The following is an 18,717-nucleotide window of genomic DNA, read 5'->3' as shown; positions in this document are numbered from 1 at the left end:
AATAATGTGTTTAATAAGATTGCATTGGTTTACAAGTCAGTGTTCAATAACATTGGTCTAATTGGAAAAGTTGTGTCTCTGTGAGCTTACTTTCAACATCTAGAGAGACTGTAGCACAGATGGCGCCTCCCTGGTTGGTGGCTCTGATCTGATAAACAGTGGAGTCTTCATCATCAGCCTCAGTGATGACCAGCTGGTGGTAACCTCCCTTGAACTCCTGTATCTTGATCTTCTTTCCATCAGAGTGGATTTCCTTTCCTCGTCTGAACCATTTGATCACAGGTTTGGGTTGCCCTGTGATCTTGCAAACAAGCGTAGCATTGCTCTTGAACTTGACGCTCATGTTCCTCAGCTCTTCCTTGAAGGCAGGAGCACGGACCTCAACGGCTGTGGCTGGAATGATTGGTTCAGTCTCCTCGCTATAGTCACTCTGTCCTCCGAGGTTCTCGCACTTCACACGGAAGATACATTCGACGCCCTCGGTCAGACGCTTGACAGAGAACACCGTCTGTTTGATCTCGTCTGTGGTCACTGCAGCCCATTCGCTCCATTCCTTCTTGTCCTTCTTGTACTTCTTCTCAAGGCAATAGCTCTTGATCTTGGAGCCGCCATCACTGAGTGGAGGCTTCCAGGAAACCACACAGGAGTCCTTGGTGATTCCAGAAACAACTGGCGACAAAGGTGGTGATGGTTTATCTGTGGACAGGAAAACATAAATCAGAAACCATTGCCAGAACCTTCGTAGTGTACCTGGGTATCTCTTTAAATTGATATGCTCTATTATAGTTGCTTATATTGTAAGACATTCATTTATAAGTTATTTCAAAACATATATTGGATTAAACCTACCCAGTTGGCTCTTGATAAGTATAGGGGAAGTGAGTTCAAGTGGTTCACTGTTGCCATAGCGATTCTGGGCGTACACACGGAAGAAGTATCCAGCGCTGTCGATGAGGTTGGGCACACGGCAAGATGTGCCATTGATAGATGATGACACCAGTTCCCACTCAGTGCCCTCCTTGTCCTCACGCTTCTCCACAATGTAATTGGTGATCATGCAGCCTCCGTCGTCCTTCGGAGCCTTCCAGCTGATGATGACAGAGTTCTTCAGGAGGGCGTCCAGCACAATGGGACCCTGAGGCATGTCAGGTTTATCTGAAAACAGAGGGAATAAGATATTAATTATAAGTCTAATACTATCACCTTTACAAATACATGCTTTGTTGCACTCACTATAGTAAATGAACATGAACATACCATAAATCTCAACATTGAACGCGGTGTCTGCCCTGCCGAAGTGGTTATGCAGTCTGATCCTGTATTTGCCTCCATGGATTCTGCGCTGCACGTTCTTGACCACCAGGTGTGTGTAGTGCTCGGTGGTCTCAATGCTAATGTCTTCTGTGTTCTCCAGAGTCTTTGACCCATGCAGCCACATGATCTTTGGCTCAGGGCGGCCGATGTAGACGGCATGGATACGTAGAGTGGATCCGAGGCCAGCGTAGTAGGTTTCCTTCAATGGATAGTCAGGGTGGAAGGATGCAGCAGCCTCCAACACCAGAATACCTGTGGTCTCGGCTTCTCCAGCTTCGTTAATGCCCTTGCAGGTGTACTCTCCCTCATCTTCCTGCTGATCAGTCATGATGGACAGTGAGTGGTTGCGGCCGTCAGAGCTCATCTCGTACTTGCGGGATTCAACAATCTCTTTGCCGGCATGATACCACTTGATATCAGGGACAGGTCTGCCAATAATCTGGCACTTCATGACACCAGGCTGGCCAAGCTTGGTGGTTACTTCATCCATTTCCTTTCTCAGGCCTGGTTTAGTTTCAACTGTATACATAAAACAAAGATGTATATTTAGGAAATGTGTATTCATATTAGTAATATCTCTAAGGAAAGTCAATTTGGACAAGCAAGTTGGATAAATGCTTGCAAATAATTTTCACAGTATAATTTAGTGTACTCACCACTCAGTTTGGTCTTGATGCATGTGGCAGTTCTACGAGGTCTACTCATTCCTGTCTCATTCTCAGCAAACACTCTGAACTCATACTCTGTGGCCTCAGCCAGTCCAGCCATGGTGAACTCCTTTTCCTTCAGTCTCTGCTTGTTGGACTTTTTCCAGGTGCTTTCAATTGACTTCCTGTACTCCACCCAGTAGCCCAGGACCTCCTTTCCACCATCGCACTCTGGAGTTTGCCAGCGGATGGTGATAGAGTTCTTTGTCACATTCACTGTGTCAACCTCGCCTGGTTGACTTGGCTTGTCTGAAAGGTAAGAAACCAAAAACAATTAACAGCTGTTTTTGTGACTTACTGACACCAACAATAACCACTAGGTCTTTTTTTAGTCTGGTGTTGTTGCTGTCTGTAAAAATTCACTGAAAGAGATGATATGTGCCAGCCAACTAGGTCGTCTTGATCAACAAGGGAATAAGATTTCACTTGAGTTTAATAGGAAATGTTATTCACATCTGATTGTCCAATGTCTATTAAAATTTCATCAACTATGAAATACTTATGGTGCTATTTATTAATAGTAAGTGGAGACTCACCGAATGGATCTTTGCATGTGACTGGGTCAGACACAGGACCAGCCTCACTCTCGCCGATGTCATTGACAGCAACAATGCGGAACTGGTAATCTGCGTCAGGGGTGAGTCCAGGTAGAGTAAACATGGTGGAGGTGATCTTAGTCTCGTACCGGGACCATGTCTCAGAGGAAACCACCTTGTACTCAACAAAGTAGCCAGTGATGGTAGAACCACCATCGTCCTTTGGTCTTGACCAGGCCAATGCCACAGAGCTCTTTGTGACGTCCATGATCTCTGGTGGGGTGCTTGAAGGCTCAGGGTGACCTGGTTAAGAAAAACGCAGATGTTTTTTTAGTCATTACTGAATGGTCTCATACTGTTCAAAGACACCAAGACTAAAGAGGAGGAATACTTACAGAGAGGAGTCCTGGGCACCAGTGGCTGCTCTGACTTCAGAGAGGCGCTGATACCGAAGGAGTTCTCAGCTGTGACCTTGAAGTGGTACTCTGTTCCCTCCTTCAGACCCTTGACAACCAGCTGAGTGTCAGTCACTCTAGAGTCCACAGTGTACCAGGCGTTTCTACATGCCTCACGTCTTTCTACGATGTAACCCAGGATCTCTGATCCACCATCATCTGTGGGCGTTTTCCAGGACACCTTGACAGAGTTGGCTTGTATCTCCTCAAAGACCATTGGTCCCTCTGGAGCACTCGGGCGGCCGATGACCTTCACCTTGATATGGGCCTTCTTCTTGCCAACCTTGTTCTCTAGCAGGAGTTCGTACACGCCAGAGTCGCTCCTCTCAGCTCCCTTGATTACCAGCTCACTGGCGTCCTCCGTGGAGGCAATCATGGCCATGGTGGAGACTGCACTGCCATCCTTTGACCACTTGCAGGTTGGATGAGGTTTACCCTTGATGGGCAAAGAGAGTCTAACCACGCCTCCGTGGCGTACCACGTACACATCTTTGTATTTCAGCTCCAGGTCATAGTCAGGAGATTCTAGAGAACAATGATATTTACAAAATTCAGTCTTATTCTATAATAATTTTATCAAATACACATGATCTTACTGCAAGTGTAGTTAATGTAACCACTGTGGCCTTACCAAGCATCTCAGTCACAATGACAGTTCCAGGCACTTCAGCAGGCTCTCCGGAGCCACCAGCATTGCAGGCCATAACATGGAATTTGAACTCCTCCCCTTGTGGCATTTTGGTCAGTGTGTACTCGCAGATTAGAGAAGGTGTAGTGTTACACTTGATCCAGGCCATAGTGCCCACCTTCTGCATCTCAATCAGGTAACCGTCCACCCTTGCATCTCCCTCATCATCAGGAGGACTCCAAGCCAGTGACACGGTGGATTTGGTGGTATTGGTGATCCTCGGGTTCTGAGGACAGCCAGGTGGATCTGAGGAAGAGAAGCATGTCAGTATTTTTAGCTACTGCTACAAAAGTTATGATTCTGTGCTTGCTCTTTTAAGACTTGATACCAACACTTCCACTGTAACTATGAATTGAGTTTTATCTAAAAGAAATTTGGAACAAAGTTCTTTTAAAAAACGTTTTTTCAGAAAGTTCAGAAGTTACAGTGACAGTGCACTTCAATATATGTTTCTGTATATGATGTTCTCTTACCAATGGGATCTGTTGCCACTGCTGGATTGGATAGCAAACTTGGTTTGCTCTGTCCTCTGGCATTGATGGCGATAACTCTGTGTTCATACTCCAGGCCCTCGATCAGCTCTGTCGACCTATATCTGGTCATGGTGACAGGATTCTTGTTGGCACGCACCCATCTGTCAGACCTGACTTCTTTGCGCTCAATGATGTATCCAGAAACCTCAAGACCACCGTCTTCATCTGGTGGATGCCAGGCCACGGTCATGCCATCACGAGAAACATCAAAGATGGTTGGGCGGCCAGGAGGTCCAGGCACATCTGTGGAGGAGGGGAAACATGTTAAAATAATTCTGTTGACATAATTCTGTCTGTCTTATTATATCAGATTAATGTACAATGTTAAAAAAAAGAAAAAAGCCTTACCTGTCAAGCTTCTGCAGGTGACAACCTCAGACTGCAGGAATTCTCCGGTGCCGTAGCGATTAATGGCAGCTGCACGGAAGACATACTCATCTCCCTCAATAAGTTTCTCAAACTTGAAGGTTGGTCGGCTAACAGACTCGCAGACAGGCACCCAGCCAGGTCTGTGAGCATCACGTTGCTCCACCACATAGCCACTGATGGGAGCTCCGCCATCTCTGACTGGAGGATCCCAGCTGCAGGTGACGGTGGTAGCATCAATCTCATCAAACCTGATGGGTCCCGTTGGTTCATCAGGTTTAGCTGGTAAAGGGGAATTAACACAATTTATGGTTCCAGTCAACTTGCCTAAAACTTTAATCTCAATAAAATACTTGGTATTGATTGTTGTAATATTGTGAATTTAGAAATGAATCAACTTTATTGTAACCTGTAATACGCACATCCAGCCACTCGTCAAGGTTATATCATTCAATATGTTTTGTGAAATACATATTGAATCAGCTCACATATTGCAACAAAATGAACAAATAAGGGATTGTTCCTTACACAGGATGATGACCTTGATGACCTCGGTAGTAACACCAACAGCATTCTTCACCTCCAGGGTGTAGTCATCCGTGTCCTCAATAGTGGTGTCAGACACGGTCAGTTTGGTGAACTTGCCAGTGCTCTTGATCTTGACACGGTCTGTGACTTTCATCTTGTTATCTCTGAAGTACCAGGAGCAGACGGGAGGAGGCCTGCCAATGATGGGCAGGTTCAACTCCAGTGTCTTACCGGCCAGGACATTAACAATCTTCTGAGGAATACTGGAGAAGTCAACCACGGGCATGACTGGAAAGAAAGAATAGAGATACAAAGAGCATTTAACTATAGTTTACATCAACAGTTGGGAAATAGACTGTGAACAAAGTTGTGATGTTATGCTAAATGAATTATTCAACGATAGTACAGAGTACAGATACCAGAAGCCACGTAAAAACTTTGTGTTTCCCTTGATAAGCATGTATTAACATTAACGCTTCAAACCCCCCTTGATTAAATAGCCAAAGGCTATAAGATTTTTGTGTCTTTACATGATTGGGCTTAAAATATTTAAACATGTTGTGTTTGACTTCAGATAGCAAACTTTTTATGCGTTTTTACCTCTTTGTTCCTGCACAGTGATGGCAGTAACAAGCTCTTTGGGCTCACTGGGTCCTCTGCTGTTGACCGCTTTGATTCTGAACAAATACTGCTCGCCCTCATTCAGCTTATCGATGGTGTGCTCGAAGTCTGTGGTTTTCAGTGTGGCCACCTTCATCCACTTGTCGGTGCCAAATTTGCAGGCTTCTATGACGTAGCCTGTCAGTCTGCTACCACCATCATGTTCAGGCTTCTCCCAGCCCAGGACAACGGTGGTCTTGGTTACATCAATCATCTCCAGCTTGCTTGGCGGTAGAGGCACGTCGCAAACCAGGATGACGTCAGGAGTCTCGCAGGGCTCACCAATGCCATAGATGTTCTCAGGGAGGACGCGGAAGTAGTACAGCATGCCCTCCATCAGGCCGTCAATCTTGTAAGAAGTTTTATTGCACTTAGAGGTGACGGTCTTGTAGGCTCTCATGGAGGCCTCACGCCTCTCAATGATGAAGTTGTTGACTGGCGCACCGCCATCCACAGTTGGGGCTTCCCAAGAAATGGTTGCAGACTCCTTGGTCAGCTCCTTGATTTTGATCGCTCCAGTTGGTCCAGGAGTATCTAACAATACAAAGATATTTTGTTAAAATATAACATGCCCAAAAGCTACTGTAACACATAAAATTAATTGAGTTCTCAGACATCAACTTACCGTAGACCTTAACCAGAATGTTGATTTCTTGTTTCCCAGCAGAATTCTCGGCCACCAGTGTGTACTTGCCAGCATCGTAGCGGTGGACCCTATCAATGATGAGCTGGGTGGATGTGTTGGTGATATCAATAAAGCCTCTGTTGTGGAGGTCAACACCAGGCTTGCTCCAAGTGATGGTGGGAGTGGGACGACCGGTGACGCTTACGAACAGGCGGAGGACTCCACCAGCGCGTAGGCAGATGGTCTTCTTCAGGTCATCATGGAGTTCAAAGTCAGGAGTTTCTGTGTGACAAGTGGATAATTATTATATGGCTTTTTTGGGGTATTTAAATGTTACCACAAAATTAAAGACTTGCATTTAATATTTACTCTATTGGAAGAAGAAAAGTCACAAGTCAAACCAAATTGAACCTTGTGTGCATGTTGATATTTGAATTTGAATGTGAAGTTCCCCTTTTTGAATGTTGTGTTTTTTTAATTAGATGTAGCCTTTTTGCTATAATGTATTATAAATAAATCTTTGAACTCATTTGCAATTCATGCTTTTCCTGATGACTTACCAATTCTCTCCACTGGCTCAGTCTCAGCACATGGATCACTGAAGTCTCCTGTACCGTTGATGTTGACACCGGCCACTCTGAAGCAGTACTTCTTGCCAGCAGTAAGTCCAGTCACTAAGTACTCTGGAGCACGCAAGGTCTTTTCGTGGGCCTTTTTCCATTCCTCTGCTCCAGCTTCTTGCATCTCCAGGATGTAACCAATCACATCAGCTCCACCATCCTCCACAGGACGGGACCAGGCTAGGCTGATGCTGTCAGCATGGGTGTCAGTGATACGAGGGATAGAAGGAGGAGCCGGGGTGCCTGGAAGGATAGGATACAGGAATGAAGATCAATAACTCTGTGATATCTATAAAGGATTTGCTTATGTGTTAATGGACATGGTTACCACTGAGTCATGTCACACAAGACAGATCGAGTATCAGGTTTATATATTTAAGTTCTGTAGTTTAATGTTAGAAAATTAGACTTACATTTCGGCAATCTGCAGACAACATACAGAGAAACCTCGCTTGGTTCGCTCTCTCCAGCCTTATTGATGGCCGTCACTCTGAACTGGTAGATGTTGCCTTCGGTCAAATCGGACACCTTCATCATGGTGTCCAGGTAAGCTCCTTCCCTGTTCACCTTCACCCAGCGGGCACTCTTTCTCTCGTGCCTCTCCACCAGGTAATGGATCAGGGGGCTGCCGCCGTCACTCTCTGGCTTCAGCCACTCGATGGTGGCAAAGTCCTTTCCTGAAACCAGGATCTCTGGAGTACCAGGAGGACTTGGCACAGCTGTAGAAAAGTAGAGGTTTTCAGTGTTTGAGGTGATGAGAATTTCATTTTTTGTACAGTTTGCGACTAGGTTTGCTCTCAGGGCTCTCCGGCAGATTTATCTTACTTTATATTAGTGGGATTCTTGTATAAAAATCAAAGAGCCGGATATGTTTGACAATGATCGGACTGTTGCACTTACTGAAAGTGTTTCTGGCAACCATGGGCTCTGACTGCAGGTAGACTCCAGCTCCATACTTGTTGACACCCCGGACTCTAAACAGGTACTCTGTGTTTTTGAACAGTGCAGTGATGTTGCAGGTCAGCTCCTTGCACTCAGCATGCATGATGACCCAGTTGAGTCTGTTAGTGTCGCGCCTCTCCACGATATAGTGTGAGATTTCGTCACCACCGTCCTCACAAGGAGGCTTCCAGCTCAGTGTGCATGACTCCTCTGTGATCTTGCTGATTTCAATGCAGCCTTCACATACTCCAGGGGTGTCTGGAATAAAAACCGTTGTGCTCATTTTAATTTGTTCAGGATCACCATGACAAATCAATCCTTCAAGCGAAAACTAACACATAAAACTAAATGCTTGAAAAACAAAGCAGTGTCACTTACCAAGCACTTTGACGTTGACCTCAGCAGTCTTGGTTCCGCTCACATTCCTGACTGTGAGGGTGTACTTTCCAGTGTCATCTCTGTCACAGAACTTGATGATGGCCATGGCCTTAGTGGAGGTGTACTGTAGGTGGTACTTTTCACACAACTCCAGATCCCTGGTGCCCTTTGACCAGGAGGCCTTAGGGTCAGGTCTGCCTCCCACTGCAGCATCCAGAACCAAGTCTGAACCAGCTCTGACCCTGACAGTTTCGGACAAAAGCTTGCTGTCCAACTGGGCCTTTGGAGGCTCTGTTAGGTGGAAAAAAGGAATGGTTATAAAACTATTTATTTGTGTCATATTTAAGATAGGACTCCTTTCCTTGGACTGTAATATATGCACACTGAATTCTTTAGACACAAGATAGTTTCATCTTACTGTCATTATTTTGTTTAAAACTTAAGACCAGTGTTCTGCATTGGAAGTTTTGTACAACAAACACAGATGCAGATCTTACCAAAGTCTGTCTTGCACTGCACCGAGCCAGTGGACTCTGAAGGCATGCTGAAGACCTGGTTGGCATTCTTGGCGATGATTCTGAACTCATAGGGCTCTCCCTCTCCCAGGGCGGTAACAGTGAAGAAAGTATCTGTCACGTTGGTGTAGTTACACTTGAGCCAGCGGCCCTCACCGGTCAAAGTGTACGGCTTACGCTCAATGATGTAACCCACAATGGGACTGCCACCATCATTCATCGGAGACGACCATTTGAGGGACACCGTGGTTCTTGTAACATTTGTGACTTCGGGCTTACTTGGTGGATCTAAACAACAGATCAGACATGTTGGAACAATGGAGTATTACATAAAAAGCCACTAGATAATGTGATCCTAGACTGTTAAAACTCACCAACTGGGTTTTGAGCAACTGCTCCCTTGGAGGCCTCGCTGGCCTTGCTCAGCCCTGCACTGTTCATGGCAGAGACCCTGAATTGGTACTCCAGACCTTCAACCAGACCATCCATCTTGCAGTAGCACTCAAAGCAAGGGATGTTGTTCTCCCTCACCCACAGGATATTGTTCCTCTCCTTCTTCTCAATCCAGTAGCCTGTCACCTTGCTTCCGCCATCATTGTAGGGCTCCTCCCATTTCAAGGTCATAGTGTTAGCAGTGACATTGAAGACTGAGGGCCTTGTTGGTGGGCCTGGAGGTGCTGTGATAAAAAATAATGAGATTTGTTTTTTTGAGCTTGATTCAATAGAATTTTTTTCAGATGTCAACAATCTAAATGCATGCGTTCTATATTATTTGTAGGTTAAATACAGTAAGTGCATAAGTTAAAAGGTGTTTACTTACTGAATGGATGCTCTGCAACAATAGTCTCGGACTCGGTGGCCTTGCTGACACCAAATCGATTCTCGGCAGAGACCCTGAATGTGTACTGCATGTACTTGGTCAGGTGACTGACATCGAGAGATGTGCGCTTTACACTGGAGTTGATCAGCTGCCAGGCAGTGGAACCAGACTCACGCTTCTCCACAATGTAGTTGGTGATGTCAGTGCCACCATCATCCTCTGGTGGTTGCCAGGTAACAACACAGGACACAGAGGTGATGGATGAGATTTCAATGGGACCGCTTGGAGGACTGGGTCTACCTGTGACGTTTACTTCAATCGCAAAGGTCCTGGTTCCTGCTACATTCTCCAGAGTCAGGTAGTATTTACCACCATCTCCTCTCATGGCCTCCTTGACTGAGATGCTGGCTCTGTCCTTAGTTACTTGGATGGTGACTCTGTCTGTGTTCTTTAACCTCATCTCTTCCAGCTTCCAGGTGACCTTAGGAGCAGGTCTTCCACTGATGGGAACATCAATGGTGAAGGTACTGCCAGACCTGCTTGTGATGAGCTGATTGGTAATTTCACTGAGGTCAGCAGCAGGTTCAATGTGAGGCTCTTTGACCAATGCAGGAACCAGAGTTTCCCGAGGCATGCTGTGGCCGGATTCATTCTTGGCCTTCACACGGAAGTTATACTCATCACCTTTGTTGAGCTTTTCGACCATATAGGTGAGATTCTTGGTGTTGCCAACCACTACCCATTTGTCTGTACCCTTTGGCTTGGCCTCAAGGACATAACACTGGATCCGGCTACCGCCATCATGTTCTGGTTTAAGCCAGCCCAGTAACACAGAGTTGTCTGTGGTGTCCAGAATGTCCATTCTCTTTGGCGATGCTGGCTCTGCTGTGGCAATGACAGGCTCGGTGAACTCAAAGGCCTCACCCACACCATGCTGGTTCTCGGCTGAGACTCTAAAGAAGTATGGCACTCCCTCCAGAAGGTCATCGATCTTCAGGATATGTTTTGTGCAGTTGCCACCAGATTGCTGCCATGTGCGGCGGCTAGCCTCTCGTCTCTCAACAATATAGTGATGGATTCGTGCTCCACCATCATTGAGAGGAACCTCCCAGATAAGTGTGACTGTGCCTCTGGACACTTCCTTGAAGGCAACAGCTTGTGGAGGTCCAGGAGTGTCCATCACTTTTACAGTGAATGTAACGGTCTTACTGCCACTAGCATTCTCCAGGTTAATAGTGTATTTGCCTGTATCATTCCTTGAGCAGTTTTCAATGCCTAAAGAACTGTAGCCATCTGTAGTGGTGACCTCTGACATGACTCCCAGCTCTCCCTCTTCCTTCACCCAGGTGGCAGTGGGAGTTGGCTTTCCTCTGAAGTGGATGCCCAAGCACACTGAACCTCCACGCTTAACAATGTGTGTCTGCTTGAAGCTGGCGTCAATATCCACCTGTGGTGGTGTTAGCCTGTCTACAGCCTGAGCAGACTCTGGAATCTCCCGGTCGTCGCCTCTTCCCACGTGATTTACAGCTGCAACGCGGAACTTATACTCAGCTCCTGTCTGTAGACCAGTCACTGTGTAATTTGTTAATACCGCCAATTCCTCATTTGCTCTTTTCCATTCAGTCTCTTCTCCCTTCACCATCTCAATAATGTAGCCCAGGATCTCCATGCCTCCGTCTTCTGCAGGCCTGGACCATTCCAGGCTGATGGAGGTGTTGGTAGAGTCGGACACGCAGACCACAGATGGAGCACAAGGAATATCCTTTGGCTCCTCAGCTTTGATAGGCAAAGAGATGTTGCTAGGAGCTCCAACACCAGCATCATTCACAGCCATGACACGAAACTCGTATTCCATATCCTCTGTGAGTTGGAGCACCTTGTGAGCACATTCAATAATGGGCTTCTTGGTAATCACCTTGTAGAACCGGACAGTCTTCTTTTCTCGTTTCTCCAGGATGTAATTCTGAATGGGGTTTCCTCCGTCAGATGTTGGAGGAGTCCAGGACAGGGTGATACTCTCTCCTGTCGTCTCGGTAGCATCAGGGGTGCCTGGAGCATCAGGAGCAGCTGAGAGAAACAATTTTGATAGATTAGTGCTATGTTTGCACAACATAGGAAATAATCTTAAATATTACATTTAAACCTTATTTTCCACTTACTGTATTGCATCTTTGCAATGATAGGGCTGGATTCCAAAGGTCTGCCAACTCCAAATTTGTTAGCAGCAGAGACCCTGAACTGGTACTCATTAGTTTTGATGAGCTTGGTTGCGTTGAAAGTGCACTCCATACATTCGTCCGTTACCAAAGCCCAGGAGATCTTGGCAGTCTCACGTTTCTCAATGATGTAATGTGAAATCTCTGAGCAGCCATCATTCTCTGGTTGGTTCCAAGACAGAGTGCACTTACCCTCTGAGATTCTGCTGAAAGTGATGGGTCCTACTGGCTCCCCAGGTGTGTCTGCATCACATTGATGGGTGAGTAAGTTAGAACATAGATAAATAAATAAAAACAGTGGTGTAAACGCTGTATTGTAAAGAGAAAAATGTCTAAAATTGCCTACCTTGGACTTGAACAAGGATTTCCTGCTTCTTGCTTCCAGATCCGTTGGTAGCCTCCACAGTATAGAGGCCGCGGTGTGTACGATCAGCATCCCTGACAAACAGGGTGCTGGATCCAGCTACGTTGATAATGTCCATCATCTTTTTAGTCACCAACACACCGTCTCTGTACCAGACGACCTTGGGAACAGGGCGTCCAGTGATGGTCGCCTTCAGCTTTATGTTGTCTCCTGCCTTGACCGTCAAACCTTCAAAGTATTCTGGGCCAAACTCAATATTTGGACAAGCTAATTTATAGGAAAAAGAAATGCATTAGTACCGTATGTAGCATAACCCCCCTTCTCTACCCTTATTCTAGTTGCTTCATCACTTCATCACTTACCATTCTCACTTCTGACCACAATCAAGCCAGAGGAGTTGGAGGGAGGACTGACGACACCAATGGCATTTCTGGCAGTCACTCTGAACTCGTAGCGTTCATTTGTTGCCAACCCAGGGACAGTGTATTGACAGTCATGCACATCAATCAAGTTGGCCTTGAACCATCGACCATGTCCTTGGCGTTTCTCAATGCTGTAGCTGGTAATCTTGCTACCACCATCGCGTTTGGGTGCATCCCATTTGATTGTTATTGAGTCACTTGTCACATCAGTGTAGTCAGGCTGGCCAGGAGGATCTGAAATAAATTAGATGCAACTTTGAACATATTTTTGCAGAAGTACTTTTTATTCTAGTCAGATTTAGGAACAGAAATTACTTTGCTAAACATGATATAATGGTTTGAATCTGCACTCACCAACAGGACTGACAGCCATGGTCGGCTTGCTCTCATCACTCATTCGGCTAAAGCCAGCATCATTCTGGGCGTAGACTCTGAAGGAGTACTCAAGGCCTTCAATGAGCTCCAAGATCCTGTAATCTGTTTCTTTGATCACCACAGTGTTCACCTTTTGCCACATAATGCTGTTCTTTTCTCGCTTCTCCACATGGAAGCCCTGGATGGGGGTGCCACCATCATAGATGGGCTGCTCCCACTGGATGGTCATGCCGTCATTGGTGACATTGTATACGAAAGGCTTGCCTGGTGGGCCAGGAGGCCTGAACTGATGCTTGGCAATGACCATCTGTGAAATCAGCGGCTCACTGACACCGTATCTGTTCTCAGCACACACTCTGAATTGGTACTGGACACCCTTGATAAGGTTAGGGATCTTGAACTGAGTATCCTCTACACTGGAGCAGGCCATCTTCCAGTCAGACTGGGAGGTGTCACGCTTTTCTACACTGTAGCAGGTGATGTCTCCACCACCATCATCGTTGGGTTCATCCCAGGAGATCATGATGCTCTCTGCTCTCACTTCATCCAGGCGAATGGGTCCAACAGGCTTTGACGGTGGTCCAAGTGTGATGACATGGATGTGGAAAGATCTCCTGTTGACCTTATTGTCAAGTGTCAGGGTGTATTTACCCTCATTCTCCTTGTTCACATTCTTAATGATTAGAGTGGCTTTGTTTTCAGTCTTCTTGAAGCGGATAAGGTCACTCTCCTTCAGAGGCAGGTTGTCCTTCAGCCACAGAATAGAAGGTTTAGGTTTACCCTTATATGGCAGCTCGATGTGCACATTGTGACCTAGACGAACATTGATTCGGCCATTTGGATACTCTGCAAGGCTTGCCTCAGGTGTGATAATGTAGTCAATGACCTTAATAGGCCCGCTCTCAACAAAGTCACCCTGTCCCTTCTCATTCCTGGCGGCAACTCTGAAGTACACATCTGAGTGCTCCTTGAGTTTCTTGACCTCAAACTCACAATGTCTGCTGGTTCCTCCCAAAGACCATTCCTCATCCTTGAGTTTCTTTTCAATGATGTAGTCAGAGATGATGCTGCCACCATCATAGTCAGGCTTCAGCCAATGCAGAGTTACAGAGGTCTTGGATGAATCCTTCATAGAAACCTCTTTGACTGGTCCTGGAGTCTCTGTAGCCTTTACAGGCTCATGTGTTTCACATGGATCACCAATACCATTCTCATTCTCTGCTAACACACGGAAGAAGAAGGATGTCTTTTCGGAGAGGTCTTCAATGGTGTATGTTGTTTCCGAGCATTTGCTTGACACTGCAGAGTAGGATCTCTTAGAGGAGTCCCTCTTCTCAACAATGTAGTTTGTGATCTCAGCACCGCCATCAAGGAGTGGAGGCTCCCAGCAGAGAGTGACCGTTCCACGGGACACATCCTTCAGGACCAGGTTCTGGCACTGAGCAGGAGTATCCTGGACCTTTACGGACAGGGTTAGCGTCTTTGGCTCTCCCACACCATTCTCAATCTTCACTGTGTACTTTCCAGTGTCAAGCCTGGTCACTTCACGCATGACAAGGACCGTGGTAGTGTCTGAGTGATGGAACTCATATTTGGGGTCACGATCAATGCATTCTTCTCCCTTACTCCAAGAAGCAGTGGGAGCAGGTCTGCCCTTCAGAGGAACAGACAGCTCCACATCCTTGCCAGCCTTTACAGTGTAGTGAGTTCTCATGGCAACGTCTGAGTCGATCTGGGCCTCCTCTGTGAAAATTATGAAAAATATCCAGGGTCACACAGGGTCTACTATATGTGAGCAATGTAAGAACAAAACAAACATACAGCATGTGTTGTAAACTGAACGCACTTCACATTTTCAATATCAATGATTAATTTACCCAGGATATCCTTAGCTTGCACAGGCTCAGTCATCTCCAGAGGCTCTCCACGGCCAGCACAGTTGACAGCAGAGACTCTGAAGAAGTAGTTGACATCTGGTTTCAGGTCATGAACTGTGTATTCTGTTGTCTTGACCTCTCCTTTGGAGGTTATCTTAGCCCATTCTTCCTCTCCCTCAACAAGCTTCTCAATCATGTAGCTGATGACCTCACTGCCTCCATCCCATTCTGGCTTGGACCAGCCCAATGTGATGGATGTCTTGGTGGAGTCCACCACCTTCAGTTTGCAAGGCTCATCTGGTGTATCTGTAGGCAAAATATACTTGTTATATGGGGCCGTACATTTTTCATTACGGCTTTTGTAAGAAATCTGGAATGTTAGACCACTTACCGACTGGGTCAGCCGCCTTGTAGTAATCTGATGCATCAGAGAATGGTCCCTCTCCAGCCTTGTTGATGGCACAGATGCGATACTGGTACTCGTTACCTTCTGTCAGATGGTAGACGGTCTGTTTGGTGTTAGTAATGGGGTCTTTGTAAACTTTGATCCAGCGCAAGCTCTTCTTGTCACGTCTCTCCAGGTAGTAGCCTGTCACAGAGCTACCTCCGTCTACACCTGGTTTGTCCCATTCTACAACCATGGTGGACTTGGTGATGATATTCACCTCAGGAGTATGAGGCTGCCCAGGAGTTACTATACAAATGTTTAACAAACATGTTAAGAAGATGCAAATGATAACATAAGTTACAATCTTGATGAAACCTTTTTTGTCATGAAAACAAAGGATGTGGCTTCTCCATATAATCTATATATAATCTGGATTTATTCACATCATATTCACAGCAATCTACAACTCAGCACTTACCAAAGGCATTCTTAGCGATGACAGGCTCCGACACCAGTGGTTCTCCAACTCCGTACTTATTAACACCCATTACGCGGAACACATATTCATTTCCACGCATCAGTTTGCTGACAGCGATATGTGTGTGCTCGTGCTTCTCTGAAATTGTCGTCCAGACCACTCTGCTGGTTTCCCGCCTCTCAACAATGTAATGGGTCACTTTGAAACCTCCCTGGTCAGACTCAGGAACAGGCTCCCAGCTGAAGATCATTCTGTCTTCAGTGACGGAGTTGAAGTTAATGGTGCCGGCTGGGGGTCCAGGTTTGTCTAAGGGGAGGTGCAAAATATAAACAATAAATACAGGGATGACTATATTAGATTAGAATTATGGAAATATGAAGGGGTGAGGCAATACTTTGTACATACCTAAGATTTCAATCCTGATCGTTGCAGATGCTGAGCCAAGAACGTTTTTGATCTTGACCTCATATGAGCCTGTATCAAAACGAGCTGCATCCTTTATCAGAACAGCAGAAGAGTCAGTTGTGCTTTCAACAGACAGGGTAGAGGTTGGTATCAGTTCTTTTCCATCCTTGAGCCACTCAATGGTTGGCAAAGGCTTGGCAATGATTCCGACCCTAAGCTTAACTGAAGTTCCGGCCTTGTACTGAACCACATCCAGATACTCTGGAGGAAGGTCAATGGCTGGGGCACCTGTGGGGCATGAAATATTGATATAAGTAATGTATAAACAGATCCAATAAAAGTAAACAAGACATGTAAACATGGATATAAATCAAAAACTCACCACATGCGTCAACACAGGTGACTGGGCCAGCAATGAGGGATGGGTTGCTGACTGACCCAACAGCATTCTTTGCATATACTCTGAACTCATAAGACTCATCCTGGTTCAGTCCAGATACAGTAAAGGCCATCTCAATGATGTTCGTGAAGTTGGCCTTCACCCATCTGCCACTGGGAGCTTCTCTCCTCTCCACACTGTAGCCGGTAACCTTGCTGCCACCATCATATGGAGGCCTCTGCCAGGCCAGGCTGACTGAGTTCTTGGTGACTTCTGTGATATGGACATTTGCTGGGGGCTCTGTAACATTTAAGTGTGAAAGATGCAATTTTAATTAAACAGTCTTCATAAAAAATCTTATATTTAAGGCTATAGGTCCCCTTAAAACTGGAGACAGAGATCCACATTAAAAACCCTTACCGCAGGCATCAATAGCAAGCACCTCTTCCGAGGTCTTACTCATCTTTCCAATACCGGCAGCATTTTCAGCTGCCACCTTGAACTCATAGAAGAGGCCAGGGCAGATGTTTGTGATTCGCCACTGGTTTCCTGAGATTGCTGTCTTATTGATCTTCTGCCAGAGGATGCTGCTCCTTTCCTTCATCTGAAGGTGATATCCAATAACAGTGTTTCCACCATCATTGACTGGCTCATTCCAGCAGACAGTCAGGCTCTCTCTAGATATAAAGCTGAGCCATGGTGTGGATGGAGGTCCAGGTATGGCTGTGAAGGGCAGCATTCATGTTATTCAGAATGGTCATCCATAACAGAAACTTTGTCACAGAAAATTGATAATTAGATGATTTAGCAAAGTAAGATTGCCCTCCCCCCCCCCACACACCACCACACACACACGCACACACTATTACTTACTGTATGGAAGCTTTATCATGACTGGCTTGCTGTCAATATGGTCACTGACACCGAAGCGGTTCTCAGCCTTGATTCTAAACTGATACTCCTCTCCCCTGGTCAGCTTAGTCACCTTGATCGAGCTTCTGGCAATGTTAGTTGACACCTCTGCCCAGTTAGGAGTACTGGTTTCACGTCTCAGAACAATGTAGTTGGTAACTGGACTGCCACCATCATACTCTGGAGGAGCCCATTTCAGACATACTGTGGTCTCTCCAACCTCTCCAATCTCGACTGGACCAATAGGAGCTCCGGGTCTATCCAGCACAACGAAGGTAATGAAGATCTTGGTGGTACCTCCTGCATTTGAGGCAGTGACTTCGTATTTACCAGCGTCACTTGCAATGCTTTCATTTAGGGTGATGATTAAACTGTCTGGAGTTACTTCTGTCAGCAACCTCTTGGATCCCTTGATGACAACATTGTTCCTTGACATGGTCACCTTAGGCATGGGCCTACCGGTGAGAGGAATCTCAAAGGTCAGGTTGGATCCTGCTCTCACATAAACTGTATTCTTGGGGTAATTCTTCAGGTCAAACTCTGGAGCCTCTGTTGAATATATTAATGTGATAATTAAAACATCTTAAAGAGTAGGGTACCTCCATCAAATTATTTTTCCACAAATGTCATGGCTTTTCAGAAAGTATTTTTAAATACACGTTTTCATTACATGGAAATACAGCATTTCCAGTTATGTTTTCATATCATGTATTATATTTGATTAAAAAACCCTCCATCCATAGAAATATATTACATTTTATTCTTAATGCACAGCATCTTGTTTTCTAGGGACAGGGATATAGTCCATCTGAATAACATAGCTATAATCAAAATGTAGTAGTTACCGTGTATTTCCTTGACAATAACTGGTACGATCATCTCCTTTGGTTCACTGAGTCCAGCATGGTTCTCAGCACGGACTCTGAAGTAGTACTCAGCACACTCCCTCAGGCTCTTGATGGTGTGGGTCATGGTCCTTACAGTGGCACACTTCACCCACTTTGTCTGGCCCTTCTCCATTGCATCGATAAGGTAACCAGTGACTCTGCTACCGCCATCGTATTCTGGTCTTGTCCAGGCAATCGTAACACTATCCTTGGTAACATTTACAACTCCAAGTTTCATGGGTATACTTGGTACCTCTGTAACAGATAGCAGTACATTTTATGAAGCACATTTTGTCAAATGGTAAATGTTGCATAAACTCAACCTCA

The 18,717-nt window shown here is 45.7% G+C and overlaps 1 protein-coding gene across 26 annotated transcripts in view; it reads right to left on the bottom strand.

Annotated features, from left to right (window-relative positions):
- The window catches only part of ttn.1 (titin, tandem duplicate 1), a 188,754-nt gene that overhangs the window by 8,494 nt on the left and 161,543 nt on the right, over positions 1-18,717 (bottom strand). For all 26 annotated transcript variants that reach the window (XM_083921679.1, XM_083921699.1, XM_083921701.1 and 23 more), the window contains 31 exons: positions 18,349-18,645; positions 17,465-18,052; positions 17,012-17,314; positions 16,595-16,891; positions 16,213-16,500; positions 15,808-16,113; positions 15,333-15,635; positions 14,942-15,247; positions 13,044-14,807; positions 12,630-12,923; positions 12,250-12,534; positions 11,847-12,146; positions 9,688-11,754; positions 9,242-9,544; positions 8,850-9,155; positions 8,353-8,643; positions 7,933-8,232; positions 7,446-7,751; positions 6,973-7,275; positions 6,413-6,694; positions 5,728-6,321; positions 5,128-5,415; positions 4,582-4,881; positions 4,174-4,476; positions 3,644-3,946; positions 2,953-3,537; positions 2,558-2,860; positions 1,971-2,270; positions 1,258-1,833; positions 850-1,155; positions 91-696 (listed from right to left, as the gene is read on the bottom strand). In XM_083921679.1, the coding sequence (XP_083777805.1) occupies positions 91-696; positions 850-1,155; positions 1,258-1,833; positions 1,971-2,270; positions 2,558-2,860; positions 2,953-3,537; positions 3,644-3,946; positions 4,174-4,476; positions 4,582-4,881; positions 5,128-5,415; positions 5,728-6,321; positions 6,413-6,694; positions 6,973-7,275; positions 7,446-7,751; positions 7,933-8,232; positions 8,353-8,643; positions 8,850-9,155; positions 9,242-9,544; positions 9,688-11,754; positions 11,847-12,146; positions 12,250-12,534; positions 12,630-12,923; positions 13,044-14,807; positions 14,942-15,247; positions 15,333-15,635; positions 15,808-16,113; positions 16,213-16,500; positions 16,595-16,891; positions 17,012-17,314; positions 17,465-18,052; positions 18,349-18,645 (13,953 nt within the window). The remainder of the gene's footprint in view (positions 1-90; positions 697-849; positions 1,156-1,257; positions 1,834-1,970; positions 2,271-2,557; positions 2,861-2,952; positions 3,538-3,643; positions 3,947-4,173; positions 4,477-4,581; positions 4,882-5,127; positions 5,416-5,727; positions 6,322-6,412; positions 6,695-6,972; positions 7,276-7,445; positions 7,752-7,932; positions 8,233-8,352; positions 8,644-8,849; positions 9,156-9,241; positions 9,545-9,687; positions 11,755-11,846; positions 12,147-12,249; positions 12,535-12,629; positions 12,924-13,043; positions 14,808-14,941; positions 15,248-15,332; positions 15,636-15,807; positions 16,114-16,212; positions 16,501-16,594; positions 16,892-17,011; positions 17,315-17,464; positions 18,053-18,348; positions 18,646-18,717) is intronic.

Source organism: Echiichthys vipera (assembly GCF_963691815.1).
Source record: "Echiichthys vipera genome assembly, chromosome: 10".
Classification (NCBI taxonomy): domain Eukaryota; kingdom Metazoa; phylum Chordata; class Actinopteri; order Perciformes; family Trachinidae; genus Echiichthys; species Echiichthys vipera.
This window is presented reverse-complemented; position numbering and strand designations above follow the sequence as displayed.